Source organism: Podarcis filfolensis (assembly GCF_964270895.1).
Source record: "Podarcis filfolensis genome assembly, chromosome: 13".
NCBI lineage: Eukaryota > Metazoa > Chordata > Lepidosauria > Squamata > Lacertidae > Podarcis > Podarcis filfolensis.
Genome location: NC_139615.1, coordinates 51,804,732 through 51,827,689, shown reverse-complemented (window position 1 = coordinate 51,827,689; position 22,958 = coordinate 51,804,732). Strand labels below are relative to the sequence as shown.

General features: G+C 42.3%; 2 protein-coding genes across 3 annotated transcripts in view; both read right to left on the bottom strand.

Annotated features, from left to right (window-relative positions):
* Positions 1–16,239, bottom strand: part of DDC (dopa decarboxylase) — a 53,801-nt gene extending 37,562 nt beyond the window's left edge. Inside the window, exons 1-2 of one of the 2 annotated variants that reach the window (XM_083583896.1) lie at positions 16,063–16,239; positions 1,584–1,800 (exon numbers count right to left, since the gene is read on the bottom strand). In XM_083583896.1, the coding sequence (XP_083440022.1) occupies positions 1,584–1,784 (201 nt within the window). In that variant the 5' untranslated portion in view covers positions 1,785–1,800; positions 16,063–16,239. Of the gene's footprint in view, positions 1–1,583; positions 1,801–5,506; positions 5,603–16,062 lie in introns of those variants that run through there. The other variant, XM_083583897.1, reaches the window with a different exon arrangement.
* MOCOS (molybdenum cofactor sulfurase) overlaps positions 1–22,958 on the bottom strand; it is a 563,966-nt gene that overhangs the window by 137,032 nt on the left and 403,976 nt on the right. The window lies entirely within an intron of this gene.

Sequence of the window (22,958 nt, the reverse complement as noted above, 5' to 3'; positions counted from 1 at the left end):
TTAGACTGAAGTAGTCCACACTTACATGTATTTGATGTAGTTGATGTTTTTTGCCGTTGTTGCATGTGAATGGTTTAATTTATTTTTTCCAACATTCCCCCCTTCTCCCCCTGAATTTTATTACAAAGATGGCCATGTAGCCATTTTCTTAATTTGTCAACAAAACTGGATGTAAGAGGACACCTGTTTGGAGAAACACTAAGAGGCTCACATTTCCCGCATTGGTAGCACCATAGTGACCTAGAGATTAGTTGCATTGGATAAAGTCCCGCTGCACAGAATAAAAACATTCTGGATCTTCGAAGCCTTTGGAAACCTTTATATTGTGATTTGTATTCTGCCATGTCTAGGTTCCAGACATTTTTATACCACAGATACATTTGCAGACTCTGCAAAGTCTTCCATTTTTCTGCTGTGGATAATCTTAGCCATGTTACCATTTTTTATTGCAATCTTTGAATAGGGCTATCCCACATACAGTATATTGAATTTGTAAATAAGGAACTACTTGGGTCTTTCACATTTGTACCAGCAGATACAAATATTGTACAGGTTCCCTTTTCTGTTTGTCCTCGTCTTCTGATTTCTTACTCTCCAACATTTCTCGGATGACAATAGGGATGTCCTATTCTAATAATAATAATAATACACCCGCCCATCTGACTGGATTGCCCCAGCCACTCTGGGCGGCTTCCAACATGTATAAAAACATAACAAAACATTAAACATGAAAAAACTTCCCTATAGAGGGCCGTCTTCAGTTGTCTTCTAAAGGTTGTACAGTTACTTATCTCCTTGGCTCGGGGTTCGCATATTTCCAAACCCTCCAACTTTTCTCCTATGAAAGTAGGGACTTCCTAATGAAAAGCGGGACATTCTGGGATCAAATCAGAAACCAGGATGGCTTCTGTAAATCTGGGACTGTTCCTGGAAAATAGGGACACTTGAAGAGTCTGTGATTTGTTGATACCATTATGCTGACTGAGGACCAACAGGTCATGTGCATGGATAGCGATGCACACACCTTGGGCATTCTCTTGTTTTTAAATTCCCAGCCCTGGAAGTGTGCAAAAGCACAGAGTCAGGCAATTGTAAATACTCAGCACTCTATTTGCTTGTGTAGTTTTCTGGTTTGGGACATATCTGAGGGAACTACACACATACATATACATATACATATACATATACATATACATATACATATACAGTCGTCCATTCAGGATCATGCCAGATATAGTCAGGAGCATAGCTGGAAAGGAAGTTAAAGCATTGGGGAAGTAGTGAATTTGGAAAGGGAAGTAACAGTGGGTGACAACTGATCCACCCACCCAAAACCACCACAGCTAATTGTCTGAAGCTCCAGGTGGAGTGATTCAGGGCCTGATTTCTCCCAATTTAACAAATTATCCCTGTGTTGGGAAAACTCAAATTTACAGCAGGAAAGCATCGGGACTGCTGTTGTCTGAGGCTGATGACACATGTACTACACAAATTAAATGAGAATGCAAACAGCTGTAAACACACAGTAAACCTCCCATGTAGACAAGCCCATTCTTTAAAGCTCATCTGCAGTTTGATCTTACCCCAGGCATAATGATCTTTTCAACATCTTTAAGGATATCTTCAAATCTCTCAGGTTCTTCAGGAGCAGAATCTGGGATGTGAGGTCTCAGGTACCCGGGCTCCACATCAGGATAGACCCGTCTTTTCTCTATCGTCTCCAGGTAATCTGCAATATAGTCCACCATTTCTTTTCCTCTTTTTCGGAACTCTGTGGCATCCATGTCAAGATTTCAGACTCTAAAAGAAACAAACTGGCATTTTAAAAAATTGCACACCTGGAATTGGCCAATTTTCCTCATAAGTCTGATGCATACAAAAATCAGGTTGTCAACTACTGTACTGAAAAATACAACAACAAAAATGATCCCAGGGCAGAGCCCAGAATCAAACGGAATGGAGTCAGAAATGTGAAAGCTTTTAGGGAAATTTCCAAAGGAAAAACCGGGGAGAGGGGCTGAATTAAAAAAATATTCAGTGCAATATAGTCTCATTCAAAACAACAAGTTGTATACTTTTTAAAGTAATGGGGTCCCCCCCCAATAGTATTGCAGTCAATCATCCTGCTGCAATAGTTCTTGATCAAGATTCTAGTGCGCATGCATTCATTCACTCAGAAGTAAATCCTGCCCTGTCCCAGTTTTACTGCACAAAGTTACATGCAATGCCCCCCCCCGAATAATTCTGAAATGTTATCCTAGAGACAGCTACCTCCTTCACTCAGTTCTGCGGCTTTAAAGAAATGGGTTGCTTGCTAGATGATACACAGGAAGATAGCTTAATTACAAATGTGGGTAATTTATGTAGAAATAATCCTCAATTTACTATTATTTTATTTGTTATTCATTATTATATAATAGTTACCCATTATTATATAACAGGTAAAGGTAAAGGGACCCCTGACCATTAGGTCCAGTAGTGACCAACTCTGGGCTTGCGGCGCTCATCTCGCTTTACTGGCTGAGGGAGCCGGTGTACAGCTTCCGGGTCATGTGGCCAGCATGACTAAGCCACTTCTGGCGAACCAGAGCAGCACCGTTTACCTTCCCACCTATTTATCTACTTCCACTTTGACGTGCTTTCGAACTGCTAGGTTGGCAGGAGCAGGGATTGAGCAACGGGAGCTCACCCCGTCACGGGGATTCGAACCGCCAACCTTCTGATCGGCAAGCCCTAGAGGCTCAGTGGTTTAACCCACAGCGCCACCTGAGTCCCAGTTATTATATAATATTTATCCGTTATTATCCATTTGTTAAATCAGATAACTCTTTTAGATTGTGAGTGGTTACACACACACACACACACACACACACACACAAACATTTTATTTATTTATTTATTTATTTAATAAAATTTATATAATGTTTGATTGGAAAAAACACACACCTCAAGGCAGTTTCCAAAAAGAATTAAACAATAAAAGTATTGGCAAAAAGAATTTAAAAATTACCATTTAAAATATTTTAAAAAATTAAAATCAGCAATAAACTAAAAGCAAAGTAAAACACAAATCAGTCTTCTACCTATCTGGGTAGGTTGGTCTAAACAATAATGTTTTTAGCTGGCACCATATTGTCAACAGGCAGGGAGTTCCAAAGCATAGGTGCTGCAACACTTAAAAGTTGATTTCTTGCACACGTAGAATGGGTATAATGTGGCACATGTAATAGCTGAAAAGAGCTATTGTTGCGCTGGAGTTCTCTGGCTTTAAATCTCACAAATCCTGGAACTGTTCCTGCAGCGAGGGCATTGTGAGTTTTGCAGAGGAAGGGGAGTAAATTGGAGTAAAGCCCTTTGGGCTTTTATGAATTAGTGGTATGTAAACAAACGAACTAAACTTTGGGGCATCTGTTGGACTTAAACACCTATGCTCAATCAGCCTGTCTAGATGTGTAAATAAAGCTCATATCACAAAATACCAATAAGTCTTCAGTGACCTCCTTTCAAAGGAACTGGGCTACACATAACAACATGATGTGGAAGAAGGGGCCTTTGGCCTGAGAAATAAGAAGTCTAAGTGAAACCATCAACTGGGTCAACTATCCCATCTCTGGGGCCAGCTAGAAATATACAGTGGTACCTCGGGTTAAGTACTTAATTCGTTCCGAAGGTCTGTTCTTAACCTGAAACTGTTCTTAACCTGAAGCACTTTAGCTAATGGGGCCTCCTGCTGCTGCCGTGCCACCAGAGCACAATTTCTGTTCTCATCCTGAAGCAAAGTTCTTAACCTGAAGCACTATTAGCGGAGTCTGTAACCTGAAGTGTATGTAACCTGAAGCATATGTAACCCGAGGTACCACTGTATTAAAATGCTAGAAGTGTACAAGGTACTGAATAGTCATTTCAGTCTCAACCTTTAGAAAGTTAAGAACAAGACTAACTAGCCAAGCATTCAATGCAATTCAAGATTGCATTGAATGTATATATGAAAGTTAAAAATCATCTTGAAAACAACATGGCTAACACAAATTACACTGAAAGGTCTAATGGGAAAAAAACATATCTACTTTTGCTTTAGATGTGTTTAACCAATACAAAGAGAGAAACTGAAACTGAGTGAATATCCTCATTTAGAGTATCGAAATGGTGAAATGTGACTGGAAACCCGATTAACATTAATATGAAAGAAAACTTACAAAAAATAGCTCCATTGATACTTGCTTCTCCTAAAATTATAGCATGCCTATTTTTCTGCAGCATGATAATTCTTGGCGATCTCATCTACTGTCTGGACATCTCATGTACTTTTATTGACATTCTTTGGAGGCAAATTTTGGAAATATTGGAAGATAAGGCAGGTGATCCTGAAATACAGTGTTACTGGAATATTTAACAGATTCTATGGCATGTGTAAATCCTGAATTAGTAGTTTGCTTACTAACAACTGCAAAAATATGAGCTGCTTTTTACTGGAAATAGCTGAGACATAATCACATTTAAACAAATGGTGAAAAAAACCCAGTCTGGGCTGTAACTGACTGAGCTACTGTAACAGAAGAGAGCCAAAGAACAGACACACTGGGACAGATTTGCTGGGGAATTAATTTCATTTACTATGCACTGAAAGAGTAAATTTCAAGATCAAATACAACTTTATGCATTATTTCCCCCTTTGAAATCAATAACTATACTACATAATTATCTTGTTTGTTTTTAATGATATAATACAATTTAACAAAATCATTTAAAATAACTGGTGGGTTTATGCCCTACATTAATACTAACAAAAATACTAATAAAGTTTGCTGAAACAACCCCCCCCCCATAATTTTTTTTTTCAAATATCTTAAACACAATACAGCTTAACAATAGTATTCTCCTTAAAATCTATATCTTATCTGAATTAACTTCCCTCCACCCCTCTTCTGGCTTATAGACATTTATAGACTGTATATATAGTAAACCCGCTTAAGTAAGTTTGCTGAAACTTTGTATTTGTCATTTTCATTTAAATAAGGATGGGTTCTGCTTCAGTTCCTATAGAATGGATCCTTCAAGATCTGTTGCTTATTTCTAAGAATTAAGTGCCTGTTTTAGCCACTTCATTGACTGTCAAGGCAGCTAACCAGTATATTTGCTTTAATATAGAGACTGAGTTACATGAACAGTATTTATATTTTGATCCCAAATATTATGCTGAAGACACGTGTTTGCAATAGCAGTTTCATGTAATGCACATAGGATCAGCACCTTTCAAGTCTATTTTGTCATATTATGCAACCTCAAAGAGACATGCGCATGCCAGGTGTATAAAAAAAACCATGACAATTTTGACATGTTAATAAAAAAATTAATTGATATGTGTATCTGCACACACATGCATGTGTGCCATTTACTCTCTCTACTGACTATTTCAGTAAAGTCCTGGGATAGTGTACAATTAAATGGTGCATTAAGGTGCCATTTCTATACTATTTAAGCTTAGAAAGTTAGGACTTTTACTTACTGTTGGTGAGATTTTGTCCTCTCTCTCTCTCTCTCTCTCTCTCTCTCTCTCTCTCTCTCTCTCTTTTACCCGTCTGCTTTCTTTGTGACAGTTATAAAGACCAGAGGATGCAGTTGCTAGTTTATATCTACAGTATCCACTTTCCATGAGCCAATCAGAAGATAGTGCTTTGCATTTTAACATTCTGCATGTCACACACCCCCTCCCTCTCTGCATCCATTCATTCACAAACGCTACTTTAAATATCTTTAGAAAACACTGCTAAATGCAGTACAGTATTCACCCCTAAATATATCAAGAAGATTTCATTACTATTGAAGCCACTAGAGTAATTTTTATTTACACATCCGTGCCACAATTACTGAAGTAAACATTTGGCACTGACAGAGTTTTGTTGCAGTATGTCTTGAATATGCCTCTCTGAGCTTTGCTGGGTACACATCAGTGAAAGGCCAACCTGTGTACACAGGATTAATGCATGCAGTGAGCTGCTTTTAATACATGTGTGTGGAAGAACTGAAAGCAACCAGCCAACAAAGGTCATACAACCCTCAACTCGAAAAAGCATTGCTGAAATACATTGTGGACGTGTTTTCTCTATTATTTATAGGGTTACAAATTTCTGTTAACTTGCTTTATCACTGGCACAGAGGAGGGGGTAGGCTTGGCTGGATTATGCCTGAAATAATCACTTCAAGGTTTACTTAAGGATGCTTATCAAGTACTTTGACCTGCAAGATAGCTAGTGCTGTGAAAATTGTCAGTTGGAGATTAAGAGGCAGGTGGAGAGGCAGCATGGTGTAGTGGACAGAGTGATGGGCTGCCAAGATTCTTGGATGTGCAGACATGTGCATAAATTGTGTGGTGTGTATGTGGTAGCAGATCTTGCAGCTTGGGTGAATTAGATTAGAATAATCAGTTACAATTTCTGAAGTCTCTGGAGTTCAAAGGCTTTATTCATGCAGGAACTATTTACAGGATGAGCAGAGATGTGTGAGAGAAAATAGCAGATATCTTGTCTCAACAAGTTGGGAGAGAGCAACAAAATGGACCAGCTTTTAAGGGTGGAGCAGATTTTGACAGAGAGCTGCAATCAACATCCTTCTTAAATTGTGGTGCCCAGAAGTAGACACAAGACTCCATGTGTGGTCTGACCAAGGCAGAATAGAGTACAGTGGTACCTCGGGTTACATACGCTTCAGGTTACATACGCTTCAGGTTACAGACTCCGCTAACCCAGAAATAGTACCTCGGGTTAAGAACTTTGCTTCAGGATGAGAACAGAAATCGTGCTCCGGTGGCAGTGGGAGGCCCCATTAGCTAAAGTGGTGCTTCAGGTTAAGAACAGTTTCAGGTTAAGAACGGACCTCCGGAACGAATTAAGTACTTAACCCAAGGTACCACTGTATTACTATTATTTCCCTTGACCTGAACACTATATTTCTGTTGATGCAGCCTAGAATAGCATTTTTAAAATAAAAAAAGATTTGCTGCTACATCACACTGTGGATGCATGTTCAGCTTGTGGTCTACTAATACCCCTAGATCCATTTCACATGGACTACTGGCAAGCCAGGTGTCTCCCATATTATATTTGTGCAGCTGGTTCTTCCTGCCTAAGTGTAGAACCTGACATTTGGCCCTACTGAAATTCAATCTATTAAGGTCATCTTGAATCCCAAGTCTGTCTCCTGCAGCATCAGCTCCCCCTCCCAGTTTGGTGTCATATGCAAATTTGATGAGCACCCCTTCAATTCCTTCATACAAGTTGTTTATAAAGACATTGACCAACAATGACCCCAGGACACAACCCTGCGGCACCCCACTTGTCACTTTTCCCCCAGGATGAGGAGGAACCATTAGTTGAGCACTCTTTGGGTTCAGTCAGTCAACTAGCTACAAATCCATATAACAGTTACCTCACCCAAGCCACATTTTACCAGCTTCTCTGCAAGAATATCATGGGAAACGCTTTCAAAAGCCTTACTGAAATCAAGATACACAATGTCCACAGCATTCCCCTGATCCACCAAGCTTGTAACTATCTATATCTATATCTATATCTATATCTATATCTATATCTATATCTATATCTATATATCTGTCTATGCTGGGCCTTAGTAATCAGCCTCCTTTTCTAAGTGTTCAAAGACCAACTGTTTAAGGACCTTTCCTGGTATCAACATCAAGATGACCAGTCAGTAGTTTTTCCCCTTTTCTTTTTGGGGGGCCTGGGGGGGTCTCATTTACCCATGGTCAACCCTCCAAGGGCTGCTTGTTGAAGTGCAACAGTGAGCATGGCCTCTCTTTTTAAAAGGTGGAGTCTTAGAGGACCACAGAAAAACATTTCGGCATCACAGCATTGTAGCAGGGACCTATAGGAACAGTTAGCTTAAAAAAACTACATTTTAATTTTTAAAACTAAATAAAACTTGGAAACTTTTTGGGGGGAGGGGCTCAAACTGCAGGCTACAGTGACACCCATAATTATAAAACATTAAAAAATATTGTCAGCTCTAGGCTTCTAGCTGTGATATTTTGTTTAGTGTTCTATGTTTTTTGGAATGCCAAGTGAGTCTATGAAGTCTTTTACAGAACAGTATAATTTAAAAGCATATGTTTTGACAAGACTATAAAGATTGCTGCATAGATTACGTAATTTATGTTGTGCTATGGTTTGGTCTAAACCACTGAGCCTAGGGCTTGCTGATCAGAAGGTCGGCGGTTCGAATCCCCGTGACAGGGTGAGCTCCCATTGTTCGGTCCCAGCTCCTGCCAACCTAGCAGTTCGAAAGCACATCAAAGTGCAAGTAGATAAATAGGTACCGCTCCGGCGGGAAGGTAAACGGCGTTTCCGTGCGCTGCTCTGGTTCGCCAGAAGTGGCTTAGTCATGCTGGCCACATGACCCGGAAGTTGTCTGTGGACAAATGCCTGCTCCCCCGGCCTATAGAGCGAGATGAGCGCCACAACCCCAGAGTCGTCCGCGACTGGACCTAACAGTCAGGGGTATCTTTACCTTTACTTTATGCTTTGGTATAAATGTATATGTATATGTATTCTAATGATTTTGTAGGTATCTCAGTTCAGTCATTTACTGTTTCTCTCAAGCTCCTATATGGCAATGGAAGCATAAGTTTGGGGCATCATTTTGGATGCCATCTTGAACTGTGGGCTTCCAGTTCCATAATCAGTTTGTGAGTGGTGATGTTCAGATTAATCATTGTTAACTTAGTCTGGATAAGTGTCTTTCCCTTATTAATTGTTCTTTTTTTCTGTAATGAAAATGCGCGTGCACACACACACACACACACACACACACACACAATTTTAATTTGGAATTGGTGACAGAATTACATTTACTTTCAACAAAGTCATCCCTCTTTTGATGTGATCCCAGTTGATCTAATTTTAGATTACCTGTTAAGGGAGAAAACAAAAGAGGAAATGGGGTCCCCTGAGCTAAGCTCATGTATGTATAATAAAGGCAGAAATCCTTTTTCATGTGGTAAAAAGACCAAAAAGAAAATTCAGATTTAACGTACTCAACAGCTGCAAAGATAAAAGGATCATAGACTTTTCAGAGTGAATAAACTACAAAGAAATCTGAAAGTGTAATGTGCCAGCAAAAGGAGTGGCAAAACCTCAAGGGCAGGACATAGATACAGGGAACCATTTGACATAGTCCCTACTTGTCGTGGATCTTGCCTTTTCTCTTTCCTTTAAGGCAGACTGAGCACAGCTCTTAATATTGTGCTGCCTCTGGGCAGGTGGCCTTCAGGCTGCAGAGAGTGCAGAGTCCCACAAAGTGGAGGCGCTTGAGGCAGGGGGCACTTTCCTTCCCCACTAACCAAGACCTGGATAGATTGAAGCTAGAAATGTGTGAGCCCCATTCATTCATTCATTTTACTGCCCTTCATCCTAAGATCACAGGATGGTTTAGAGTATAAAAACATAAAATAACAATAACAGTAAAAAACACAATGAAACAGTAACTCTGATTCAGTGATTCCGCCTGGGGGATTCAGAGTGGGAGGCTCTGGTGTGTGTATAAAATAGCAGTGCAATTAAGGTGAATGCACAGGGAAGTGAGAGAGAAGAACTGAGGTAAATGTTAGGGAGGAATGAGCTTAGAACGTGGGCGAATGAATGAGGGGTGAACGAAGGAGAACTTGAAAGGGAGTCTGAATGTTGGGGGTGAGACACATGAGAGTGGAGTCGGGGGGGGGGGGAGATGGTGGTGGACGTGATTTGGCAGAGCCCATGATTTCATACAGGATCACTATTATAGTAGCCATTTTTGTGTATCCGATAAAGTAACAAATAAGATAAAGAAAAGCTGAAACCACACACACAAAACCCTTGCTTATTATTTCTGTTTGCTAAATTAATTGCATTATACCACATGCCTCATATTTGGTTATGCTGGGGTGGGATATTCAGATAAATGTTATCTGTGGCGGCGGCAGGAATAAAGGGGAATTATTGACATGCTTGTCCAAAACCTAGCTCAGAGCTGTACAAGTTGCTCAGAGTGGGAAGGTGGGGCAGGGGACAGCCAGAGGACCTCAGGGTGGGGCAGGTGTGGGGGGGTGCTGGCACAACAGGCACCAACTCAGTTCAGATCATTTTGGGCCTGAGCTAACCCAATTCAGACCTGGAATCAAAAACAAAATTCAGAAAACCAAATCTTTAGTTCTCCCACTGATTTGCCTCCCCAGAAGTGGGGCAAATTCACCCTATTTTTTAAAAAAGTTGTGGTACTGTGGTTATATTTTGAAACACAGAGCAGACAGCTAGCCACTTAAGATTCAGGCAAAAAACACATCAGGGGAAAAGCAGGATTATAAAAGGAATCTTGACAAGTAAAAATCATGCTGAAAATCCCAGCTGAGTACATGTAATTTCCAACAAGCATGTTAAGGGAAACATTGCTAAATTATTAAATGTTTTTGTTTGGTTTTTTTTGCCTTAGCTGTTAGAATTGAAGAAGGGATAGTAGATGGATACCAACATTAAATATACATTTCCTAGAGGAATGAAAGAATACTGAAACCATACTGGATCATGCCTGGAGAAGAGATGCGAGTGCAGAATAGGAAGGAAGCAAAAACAAATCAAGAATGAAGCGTACAACAGAGCAGAAACTGAATTTTGGAAGAAACATTTCAAATAACAGCCAAAGAGAGAGAAAATATCCCAGATGTGTGATGCACTTTCAAGAGCTGTGCACCAATTCTGGACACATCCCAGATCCTGCATCACAAGAACATAATATCCCATCTAGTCCAACATTCTGGTCTTCCAACCAGGTACCTGGTGAAACTGGGGAGCAGAAGATGAGCACAAGAGCAGCTATCCATCTCTCAAGATTTCCAGGGACTGGTCTTCATTGCCGCCTCCAACTGCAGAGGCAGAGCATAGTCATTCTGGCAAGTAGCCATCGATAGGCCTCTCCTCCTCCATGAATTTTCTAATCCTCTTTTGAGGCCAACAGAGTTGGTGGTCATCACTGCAAGTTCCACTGTTTGACTATGCGCTGCATGAAGAAGCATTTTCTTTTGTCTGCCCTAAATCCTAAATTAAGCTGGTTTTGATGAGAACCAGTAAACTGAGTCTGAATCCTGGCCAGATGGAGGCACTTTGGGTGAGTGGTTCCTGTGTCTGAGAATCATAGAATCATAGAATCATAGAGTTGGAAGAGACCACAAGGGCCATCAAGTCCAACCCCCTGCCAAGCAGGAAACACCATCAGAGCACTCCTGACATATGGTTGTCAAGCCTCTGCTTAAAGACCTCCAAAGAAGGAGACTCCACCACACTCCTTGGCAGCAAATTACACTGTCAAACAGCTCTTACTGTCAGGAAGTTCTTCCTAATGTTTAGGTGGAATCTTCTTTCTTGTAGTTTGGATCCATTGCTCCGTGTCCGCTTCTCTGGAGCAGCAGAAAACAACCTTTCTCCCTCCTCTATGTGACATCCTTTTATATATTTGAACATGGCTATCACATCACCCCTTAACCTCCTCTTCTCCAGGCTAAACATGCCCAGCTCCCTTAGCCGTTCCTCATAAGGCATCGTTTCCAGGCCTTTGACCATTTTGGTTGCCCTCCTCTGGACACGTTCCAGTTTGTCAGTGTCCTTCTTGAACTGTGGTGCCCAGAACTGGACACAGTACTCCAGGTGAGGTCTGACCAGAGCAGAATACAGTGGCACTATTACTTCCCTTGATCTAGATGCTATACTCCTATTGATGCAGCCCAGAATTGCATTGGCTTTCTTAGCTGCCGCGTCACACTGTTGGCTCATGTCAAGTTTGTGGTCAACCAAGACTCCTAGATCCTTTTCACATGTACTGCTCTCAAGCCAGGTGTCACCCGTCTTGTATTTGTGCCTCTCATTTTTTTTGCCCAAGTGCAATACTTTATATTTCTCCCTGTTAAAATTCATCTTGTTTGTTTTGGCCCAGTTCTCTAATCTGTCAAGGTCGTTTTGAAGTGTGATCCTGTCCTCTGGGGTGTTAGCCACCCCTCCCAGTTTGGTGTCATCTGCAAATTTGATCAGAAATTGGCCAGTTGCCTGCCCTAGATGGAGGTTGCACTCTCCCTGAAGGAGCTTCTGTGGGTGCATCTGGATCCAACTTGCTCGCTTGATGTCCAACTAGGAGTACCTTTTATCAGCTTTGGCTGGTACGACAGCAATACCCATTCCTAGACCAGGATAATTTGATCACAGTAATCCAGTCACTGGTAACTTCAAGACTTGAATACACTCTGTGTGGCGATTCCCTTGCACTTGGTAGCATAACAGCAACACACTGCAGTGTAACAGCTGAGAGGAGCGATATCCTGTCAGCATATTACACCATTGTTCAGAGATCTGCAATGACTGCAACTGGTTACCGGACCATTTCAAGGTGTTGCTATTACTATATAAAGCTCTTCAAAACTTTGGACCAGTCTAACTGAAGGGTCACCTTACCCCCTAAATGCCCACACCACCACTTCAGTCTGCAGGACGGGCACTTTCACATTTGCTACATAATGTCTGTTCCACACCTGCAAAGAATTGATCCTTCCATAGTGCAAGGTAATCTTGGGTTAAACAGAGAATGAAATTCAGGCACACACGCATGCATGCAGACACACACACACACACACACACACACACACACACCCCACTCTCTCACCAATTGCCACGGAATGAATAAATAAACAGAGTGGCCTTCCTTCACTCGGGGCTGCTTCCTGAGCGAGAAAAGGCACCCTTCGATCAGCCAGTGGCGCAGGGCAGGAGCCTTCATCTCCCCATCTCTGCTGCTCTGCTGCACAGCACACACCGGCTCCCTGGAGTCAGGCAGGCTCAGAAGAGGCAGGTCAGCAGCCCTGAGCCATTTCCAGGGTGAGTCTTTCTCTCTGTGTCCTCCTTTTTAAAGAGGGGTGTCCTTACTCTACACGATTTCACTTACGCGTGCAGGGTAACCCCCATGAATGTGGGGGGAAGCCTGTGGAAGGATGCTCAAGAGTGACATGAGTCAACTTATAGGCCATATGCACAATGCTCACTTGCCCTGCATTGCTCAGCCTCTAATAAATGTAGCCCATATCTGAATTCTATAGCATTATGGAAGAGCAGCTTCGTTAGCATATTTAAAGGTTTGGGCCTCTAGGACTATATAGGGCAGATTTGCCAGAGTTTCCTTTAATGATAGGCAGTGTCCTTGCAACCACTAAAGAGCTTGGAACAGTCCAGATTTTATCAAGGGGTCAGAGAACACAACATTTATATAAGGCAATTTCCTAGTTGATCCTTAAGAGACAGTTCTAAATAACTTTCTTGAGAGGTCTAATAAATCTATTGCTCAACAGGTAGCAACATATCTGAATGTTCTAGTATCTTTCAGACCTCCTGGCTTGCTACCTGTAATCATAAATAATTGGTGGCTGTGATGTGTACTTTACTACAATCAGCCAGCCGTTAAATAAACATTTTATTGATTGAACCAGTTGGTTGATAAAGAAAGGTAAATGTAGCAGACAGTGTAATGCCACCAAGCTTAGATGTTAACTACCAGTAAGACTGACAGAAATGGCATGTGTCTTTTGAGCTATGGTTTAATTTAAAGATTATTTGGTCAACAGAAATCTGTATGTTTGTTGCACGAGAATATGCCAATATGCTTCTTCCTGCAACCTCACTTACTTACAAGCCGACTTGGGCTATAAGAAATGCCAGGCCTTTGTTTCCTTTTTCCTATTCTCTGGGTGAATAAAGCAGACCATCTTTATTTATAACACTGCCATGTTTGCTTCTGTGTGTTATCATACCCCTGGACAGACAGAGGAACTCGAAGAAATTTACTGCAAACTTACAAGAGGTAGAGACAGTTGTTATTAATCAAAGAACATGTGATTTATTCTTGAAACAATTTTTTTTAAAAAGCAGGTACCATTTCATTAATTTGACTACCAATGTGATGCAGATAAAAGGTAAAGATAAAGGACCCCTGGATGGTTAAGTCCAGTCAAAGGCGACTATGGGGTGCGGCACTCATCTCGCTTTCAGGCTGAGGGAGACGGCATTTGTCCGCAGACACCTTTCCGGGTCATGTGGCCAGCCAGTGGTGGAGCTTCATGCTCCGGCACCGGGGGCGGAGAGAGGCGGGGGCGCCGCCCAAAGGGGCGGGGTGTGCATCGTGGGGGCGGCGCGCGCCACCTGCAGGGGCGGGGCATCCAGCGCAGGCAGGGGGACAGCCACGATGGAACCCCACTGGGGTCGCGCTGCCGGGGGTGGGGTGCTCCTCCTGCCCCCCTCTTCCTCCGCCAGTGTGGCCAGCATGACTAAGCCGCTTCTGGCGCAATGGGACACCATGATGGAAGCCAGAGAGCACGGAAATGCCGTTTACCTTCCTGCCACAGCAGTACCTATTTATCTACTTGCACTGCTGTGCTTTTGAACTGCTAGGTGGGCAGGAGCTGGGACAGAGCAATAGGAGGTCACCCAGTTGCAGGGATTCGAACCGCCAACCTTCCAATCAGCAAGCCCAAGAGGCTTGGTGGTTTAGACCACAGTTCCACCCGCTCCCCAAAACCAATGTGATGCATATGAATATTGTATCCTTTAGAACTTGTGCATGACTGTTACAGAAGCTTTCAATGAAAATCCCATATGTTTGTAACAGCAAGGCACCAAAATGGCAAGAATGTGTATTAAGTTATTTTTCAGCCCACCTTTCCTTCAAGGAGAGCTGTGCAGCATACATGGTTCTTTAAAAACGCAAGCTTAAAATGCACCATCATGCTGTGTCTTTATCAGAATACTACAAAAATCAATGCATACCAAAAGGCTCCCACTTTATTCTTAGACTCAGAGAAGTTTAAACAGAAATCAGTAGGCATTATAAATAAATGCTCCAGCGATTTAATGCTCTTAGTTATAGACAAGGCCACCCAAGAGGAACGGAGATTGGCACTAGAGATTGCGAACTGGAGAAGAGTTCAAAAGGGACAGGTAGACGATAGTGTTTGGCAAAATAATATCACAGACATTGAGGAAATTTCATAGAATGATAGAATCATAGAGCTGGAAGAGACCACAAGGGCCATCGAGTCCAACCCCCTGCCAAGCAGGAAACACCATCAGAGCACTCCTGACATATGGTTGTCAAGCCTCTGCTTAAAGACCTCCAAAGAAGGAGACTCCACCACACTCCTTGACCTTCAAGATAAGGCCAGGGCTTATAAAGCCAGGAAGTTTAGCCATGATAACTCGGAGTCCAGTGTATACACGTGGTTCAGACAAGGCATTCAGATTAAGAAAAAGTGTGATGGAGGGATGATAGCCCGGGTCTATCCAATATTGCACTGGGACATTCAGTGTATGTGTTATGTACTGAGTTGAATAGGATCCAAACTGCAGCAGTCTGATTGGTCCTAGAACAATAGGATCCAAAAGGCAGCAGTCTGATTGGTTCTAGAACAATAGGATTCAGAATGCAGCAGTCTGATTGGTCCTAGAACAACACAGCAGTATGATTGGTTGGCAGGAACCACCCAATCATGCTCCAGATAGAAGTGAATCCACAACTTGATTGGCTTACAGTAGAATTCCGGAATTAGCCAATCATGTGCAGCCCATTGTGTAAATAATGTATATAAAGCAGATACTTTGAGGGGACATTCATTCATTCATTCCTCCTCACCACTATGAGCTGAATAAAGAGCATGAAATCACTTTGCGACTCTGAGTATATTTCAGTATGTTATACATTTGTTATATACAGAGTTGTGTTTGACAAGAAAGCAGGCAGGCAAACAGGGTTGATCACAAATATATGGATCATTTAAATCAGTATAGTGTTTTCCAAAGATTTGATTTTAAAAAGGCAAACATGTTCAAGAAAGCAGCATTTATTAAACATGCTCTGATCGTGCAAAACAGTAGCCTTGAAAACATGGTATCAAACTAGTTGATTACAACAGTGCAGAGTTTACACTTTTCAAAAGCCTGGTACAAAGGTTAAGATTCCCAGTCCTGTAACACATTCGTTTTTACTTACTTTTTCCTTTCAACTTTCAGGTGTTTTGAATAAAGTAGATAGCACCATGCAGAGTCCTGGAGCCACAAACAAGCTGATTCAAGAAAATAAGATTTTCAGGGGGCAGTAAGACCAAGCTGTTTTACTCTATCAATCTCATCCACAAGGAAGCGCAGCAATCATTAACCTCTGCCACATGCAGAAACTCCTCCCCCCCCCAACCACATTCTCCCATGCCTTCAAATCATTTGATCTGCTGTGCCTACAAGAAACTTGGCTTATAGATGATATAGATGCAAATATAGATATATAGATGCAAATGATACTGCAAAGTTTTAAAATAGTGGTTCTTCCAGCTTTTAAACACATGTACAAATGGGTATGGTAGGGAAGGCCAGGCCTGCCCCCTTTCTAGGGATAAGCAAATAGACATAAAAGATAACAGGCACCCAACAGATAATGAATATATTCAGACAGTATTAGCAAATATTCCTAATACTAATCCAGTTAGCTGCTTAAATGTCTACATGTCTCTTAAATCTACAAACCACCATGCTAAGCAGGGCTGGTGTGATTTCTAATTAGCATTACAATATAGAACATCGAGGAACTATTTCCAAGGCAGAAGTACTGCTGTGGGGGCATTTTAATACCCAAATTGATGAAAATAACGTGGAGATGAGTAAAATTGGGGTTTTTAAATCCCCCCTCACTTCACTATCTTAATCTTTCCTTTTTAAAAAAAGAGAAATAGCTCTTTGTGAAGAGAACACCTTTCACCCCAGGTGCAGGACACACGTTGCTTTATCAAGTGTGCCCCTTTTTTAAAAATGCTGAACATCTTGGCCTAAGAGTAGACCGAGGTCTTCAACAGCTGAGCACCAGTACATGAAGTGACGGCAGATGGGGCTGGGCATTTGGAAAAGAGGGGCAGGCAGCTCAACTACTCCTCTGCCCTCCCCCTCTGCGTTTCCTCTACAAACTGCTTCACCCGACAGGAAGGTCCAAGGCGTGACGGGCAGCCTAAAGAGTCAACAAAGACCAAAAGGCGGAGGGAGAGAATGCAGAGGCCAATGGGCAGATTCAGAGGCTTATGCCCCCCCCCGGCATATCATGGGGAACCCCCTGGTGTCTCCAAAATGTGCAAATCCAAGTGAATACTGAAAAAGAGCTGAAGAATTCCAGAACTGATCCTGAGGTAAGTAAAAACAAAGCAACAATGCCATTTTGCGGGGAGGGAGGGAGAGATAGGCAGGAACCTTTTTCCTCTTGGCTAGCTAGCCTGTTTTTTAAAAACAGGAATCCCACCTGAGACGCAGCTCATTTCTTTTCCTCCTCTGTCCCAAATTGCATCTGCTCCAAATTTTTTAGGGTGGGTTTTTACCCCTCCCTGCACCCCCAAAACTAAACTCATGGGCCAAACTTCTGTTTTTGCCTGTCCTGTATATTGCTGTATTTGTCCCAGAGTTGGGAATAAGATACCATATGCTTTTGTTTTGTTTTCCTGCCGCTACCACTAATTTTGGTCTTGGACCCGGGAGGGGTGCCCCTCCTTCTGCGCTCTGCTTCTCTGAGCATCCTTTCCCATGCGGCCCCAAAGCCAACTGTAACCAACGAGTCCACCCAAGCGCTGCCCAGGAGTCCATGGTGGTTGTTGGCAGCAGCCGAGGGGAGGTGCCCGTTGAGGAGGGGCAGCCTGTTCTGGAGGTGGTGGGTTTCCCCACCAGGGAGGGTTGGGGGCCAGTTGTAGAGATCTTTTGCGCCTTCGGTTTCTGTTTGATCTCCTCCACCACATCAGGGAACGCCTTTGACATTCTGCAACAGAAGCTGCCTTTTTGTGAACTCTGACATTTCTATACTGCCCAGAGTGGGACCTTTTTCAACCATAAAACTAAGAAGGCCTGTTAAGATGCTTGAGACTGACCACGTGTCCGGGTGGAAGTCAGTGATTTAAAGACATATCCTTGTATTGCATTTAAATCTTCCGTTCGGTGTTATCATATAAATACTAAGAGGTTTGAAATTCTCTGGGGAAGATTAGTTTCGTGTGATAATAGTCACCTTCACGGTGTTGTCAAGGCACTGTTTGCCCCACGCTCCTGGCTGCATACCGTAAGGTCACAAATATAAGCTGCACTTCAACTTCACAGTCGGAATTTGGGGGAAAAGTGAGGCTTATATTCAGGCCAATATGGTATATAAAGCACTAGATCTTTTTTAAATGTGCAGGTAGTCCTGTTTGAGCCTCTGGGAGGCTGTTGTGGGTGCTTGCTTATTACTATTTCTGCCCATCTCTCCCTGCGCATCCTTGGGGAGGGACAAAGGGACAAGGAGGGAAGCCAGCGCTGGAGTCGGCCCCTCAGCCTGGGCAACTCGCTGGGGTCGAGGCGCTCTTCCTGCTGCCCCCACCGCTGCTGCCCAGCCCTCCTAAAATTGTTATTTTAGATTAGGATAATACTAATGTCCCTGTTAGATCTTTGCAGGATAGATTCATCAACAAAAATGGGCACTTTATTGTATTTGCTGGTATTTATTCAATGCAAAAACTGATCAGGGAAAAAAGATCTTGGGGTCATGGCTCTGTGAAAATGTTGACCCACTGTACAACTACTGCAAAAGAGGAAAAATTTGTGTTGGGAATTGTTAAGCATAAAAAAATAAAACTGCCCCTATACATCATTTATGGAGCAACTACATAATAATAAACTATTATTATTATTATTATTATTATTATTATTATTATTATTATTATTATTATATTTATACCCCGCCTTTCATCCTGACAGGACAAATGAGATGTACAGTTCTAGTGACTGCACCTCAAAAAGAAGATTGTAGAGCTGGTAAAAGCTCAGAAAGGGGCAACCAAAACAAACAAGGGAGTGGTGCAACTACCCTATAAAGCATAGAGTTGGGAGGGGCCTGAGGATCATCTAGTCCAGGGCTAGGCAACCTGAGGCCCGTGGGCGGGATTCGGCCCAATCACCTTCTCAATCCGGCCTGCGGATGGTCCGGAAATCAGTGTGTTTTTACATGAGTAGAATGTGTCCTTTTATTTAAAATGCATCTCTGGGTTATTTGTGGGGCATAGGAATTTGTTCTTTCTTTTCCAAAATATAGTCCGGCCCCCCCACAAGGTCTGAGGGACAGTGGACCGGCCCCCTGCTGAAAAATTTTGCTGACCCCTGATCTAGTCCAACCCCTTCCAATGCAGGAATATGCAGTTGTCCAATACAATGGTACCTCAGGATGCAAATGGGATCCATTTTGGAGCCCCGTTCGCATCCTGAAGCAAACACAGGTCGCAATTCGCTGCTTCCGCGCATGCACATGATGTCATTTTGACCGTCTGTGCATGCATGAGCGGCAAAACCCGGAAGTAACACGTTCCGTTACTTCCGGGTGGCCGCAGAGTGCAACCCAAAAGCGCTCAACCTGAAGCAACTTCAACCTGAGGTATGACTGTACAGGGATTGAACCTGCAACTTTGGCATTCTCAGCCCCAGGCTCTAACCAACTGAGGTATCCAGGCTGATAAAGAAAGTTTATATCTTAGGGGGAAAGGGAGCTCCACCTGTTTTTTTGCTTCTTGGGTATTTTTCTTTTTCCTGAGTTTACACACCTTTTTTGCATTATGATGATGATGATGATTTTGTTTTTCTGGAGCCACAGGTCATTATTTCACTTGTTTTTCACATTTATTTTTATTTTTACTTTTCCTGAGCCTCTGCTTTTTGCATTCTTGGAATTTTTATTTTTCCTCATCCAGGGGTCATGATTTCACATTATCATCACATTTAATTTGGTTTGCTTGTTTGTTTCTCCTGACACATGCATCATGTTTTCACTTGTTTCCCACATTTTAATTTTAATTTTTCCTGACATGTGTTCCGGCAAAACTGAAGGTGCCTCTGCCCCGCCCTGCTCTCCCTCCTTCGCTGCCAGGAGAGTAAAAGGCTGGTGAGGATTTGGCTGCAGGCCCACACAGCAGTGCCCTGGCTCCCAGCTGCCCGAATCCTTCCAGCCTGAGGCCACCGCCCTGAGTGATGGCCACCAATCTGGACAGCTTCAGCAAGTTATTAGACAAATCCATGGAGGACGAGGCTATCCATGGCGAGTCAGGATGGCCGTATATTGCCACCAGGATCAGAGGCCGAATGGCTCCAAATGCCCGTGGTTAGTGAGCAGGAGCGGGAGTGGGAGAGAGCTAGAATGCTGGACTCGGTGGGTCTGCGATTCAACCCAGCAGCCTCTTCTTTTCACTGACTCTGTTGTACCGCTTTCAGCCCTGTCTCAGAAAACAATTCCTTGTCTGACACCTCATAACTATTGGTAAGTATGGGAGCTCCCTCTGCTGAGCAAATGAAGGCAGAACAGGACAGCAAAAGGAGAAGACGCCTCTGCACTGTTAGGTGGTCTGCTCTTGATGGGGTTACCCTCCCTCTGAAGGAGCAGCCATGTCTCTTGGGGGTCCTCCTGGATCCTTTGCTGTCTCTTGAGCAGGGGTAGGAAACCTAAGGCCCGTGGGCCGGATGTGGCCCAATCGCCTTCTCAATCCAGCCGGCGGACGGTCCAGGAATCAGTGTGTTTTTACATGAGTAGAATGTTTGCTTTTATTTAAAATGCATCTCTAGGTTATTTGTGGGGCATAGGAATTCATTCTTCTTCTTTTTTCAAGTCCCACAAGTCTGAGGGACAGTGGACCAGCCCACAGCTGGAAAAGGTTGCTGACCCCTGCTCTTGAGGCTCAGGTGGCCTCAGTGGCCCAGAGTGCCTTCCATCAGCTTCGGCTGGTGGCCCAGCTGTGCCCCTATCTGGACAGGGACAGCCTAACTACTGTTGTCTATGTTCTGGTAACCTCAAGGTTAGATTATTGAAATGCATTATAAGTCGGGCTGCCTCTGAAGATGGTTTGGAAACTTCAGTTAGTGCAGAATTCAGTGGCCAGGTTGCTCACCAGAGCAAGACGGTTTGAGCATATTACACCAATTCTGGTCCAACTGTACTGGCTACCAATTAGTTTCCAGACCCAATTCAAAGTGCTGGTTTTGACCTATAAAGCCTTAAATGGCTCAGGACCGCAATACCTCAAGGACTGCCTCTTCCCACAGAAACCAACCCAGGCTCTTGCAACCATCATCTGAAGCCCCTCTTTGTGTGCCTCCTCCATGAAAGGTCTGAAGGGTGGCCAAACTAGAACTGGTCTTTTCTGTAGTGGCTCCCTGTCTGTTGAATGCTCTCCCCAGGGAGGTTTGGCTGGCACCTTCATTGTACACCTTTTGTACACGTTCCTTTTTAACCAGGCCTTTGGATGATTGACATCTGATGCCCTTTTAAAATACGTTGTAGAAGTGGGGATTGTGTTTTTATTTTGATTACGTTTTTTGTGTTTCTTATATTGTGATTTTATGTTGTGAACATATTGAGATCTACAGGTCTAGGGTGGTATACAAATTTAATAAATCATCATCATCTCGAGCTGCTGTTTCAGCACTTCTCCTGTAATATGTCTCTTGGGTAGGGCTGGGCGATATATCAAAACAGGTTGGAAGTCCATAGGGGGAAGTGGGGCAGATTGATACAGAAAAAAAATCAATCTCATATTTTATGTAACAAAAATGAGCCAAATAATAATTTTTTTGGCTTGATGCATGGCATAACTAATCAATATTATAATAGCAATCCAAAGAACCATTAAAGTTAGAAGATAATGAGAATATAATGACTTCAGTAAAAAAAAGGGGGGGTTGTATCATTCTGCCCTACCTACGGGGCACTTTGATACATTGGATGGGACACTTTGATACAAAGTGTAAATTGTACAATTTTTATTGTGAGAAATCATAATCAGCCTTACAATTTGTTACTTAAAATCTAAATTACGTATCAAAACTAACAGTGTTTCACACATATCATAGATTTTATGGCAGGTTTTCTTAAGAAAACATCAAAACTTATATTAATCTTTCCTCAAACACCTATCCATTTTTTAAAAAACTTTGAACAAACTTAAAAAGTATAAGAACTCACATTAGGTAGTCAAAAAATAGTAATTTAAACAAAATGCTTATAAAAAATAAGATAATTAGTTAACGTTTACCTTCTGTTGCACATTATATCCACTTAAGTCAAAAGAAAAAGTATAAAGAGATGATTTTTGAGATGTGCCTTTTGGGAAATTTGGTTTTGGCAACGGCAAAACAACATCCTTGAAATCAACGCTTGCCTTATCTTCTACAGTGGGGAAGACAAACATACAAGATCATGGTTTTTTCCTGAGATATGACACTTGATAATCTGTCATATTATATTTAGAAATGACTTTGGCCATGTAGTAAACAACATTTCTTTCCCCCCCAAAATTTAATGAGTTTAGAGCTTTCATTCAAACTTGTATATTGGGGCACTATTTTACACTAGCAGGGCATCAATATCTTAGTGTATCAAAGTGCCCCAACGGACATTTTCAAAAAGCTAACAATTATTTAAAAAACCACTGAACTTATTTAAAAATCACGTGTAATCCTGAATACTGAGTGGAATAACTTACCTTAGGTATTTTTAAATCTTAACTAAATGACATAAACAAGTGTTGGAACACTTTTACATTTCATGTAATTTTTTAGTTGGCCCTGTTAAAAACACACTTACTCTCGTTAAACGCCAATGGCTAACTGGCAGGTGGCGCGGTTTCAACTGTTGTACTCACACATGTATAGACATGTTTTAGTGATGTTGCGGCATGAATAACATTTCTCGATATTGAAATACAGTATTGTTGGTGTATCAATGTGCCCTGTGCATCAGTGTGCCCCACTTCTCCATACATGATATCAGTTTCATAATGTTTATGTTGTGAAATGCCCTGAGACCTGTGGGTATAGGGTGGTATACAAATTTTAATAATAATAATGATG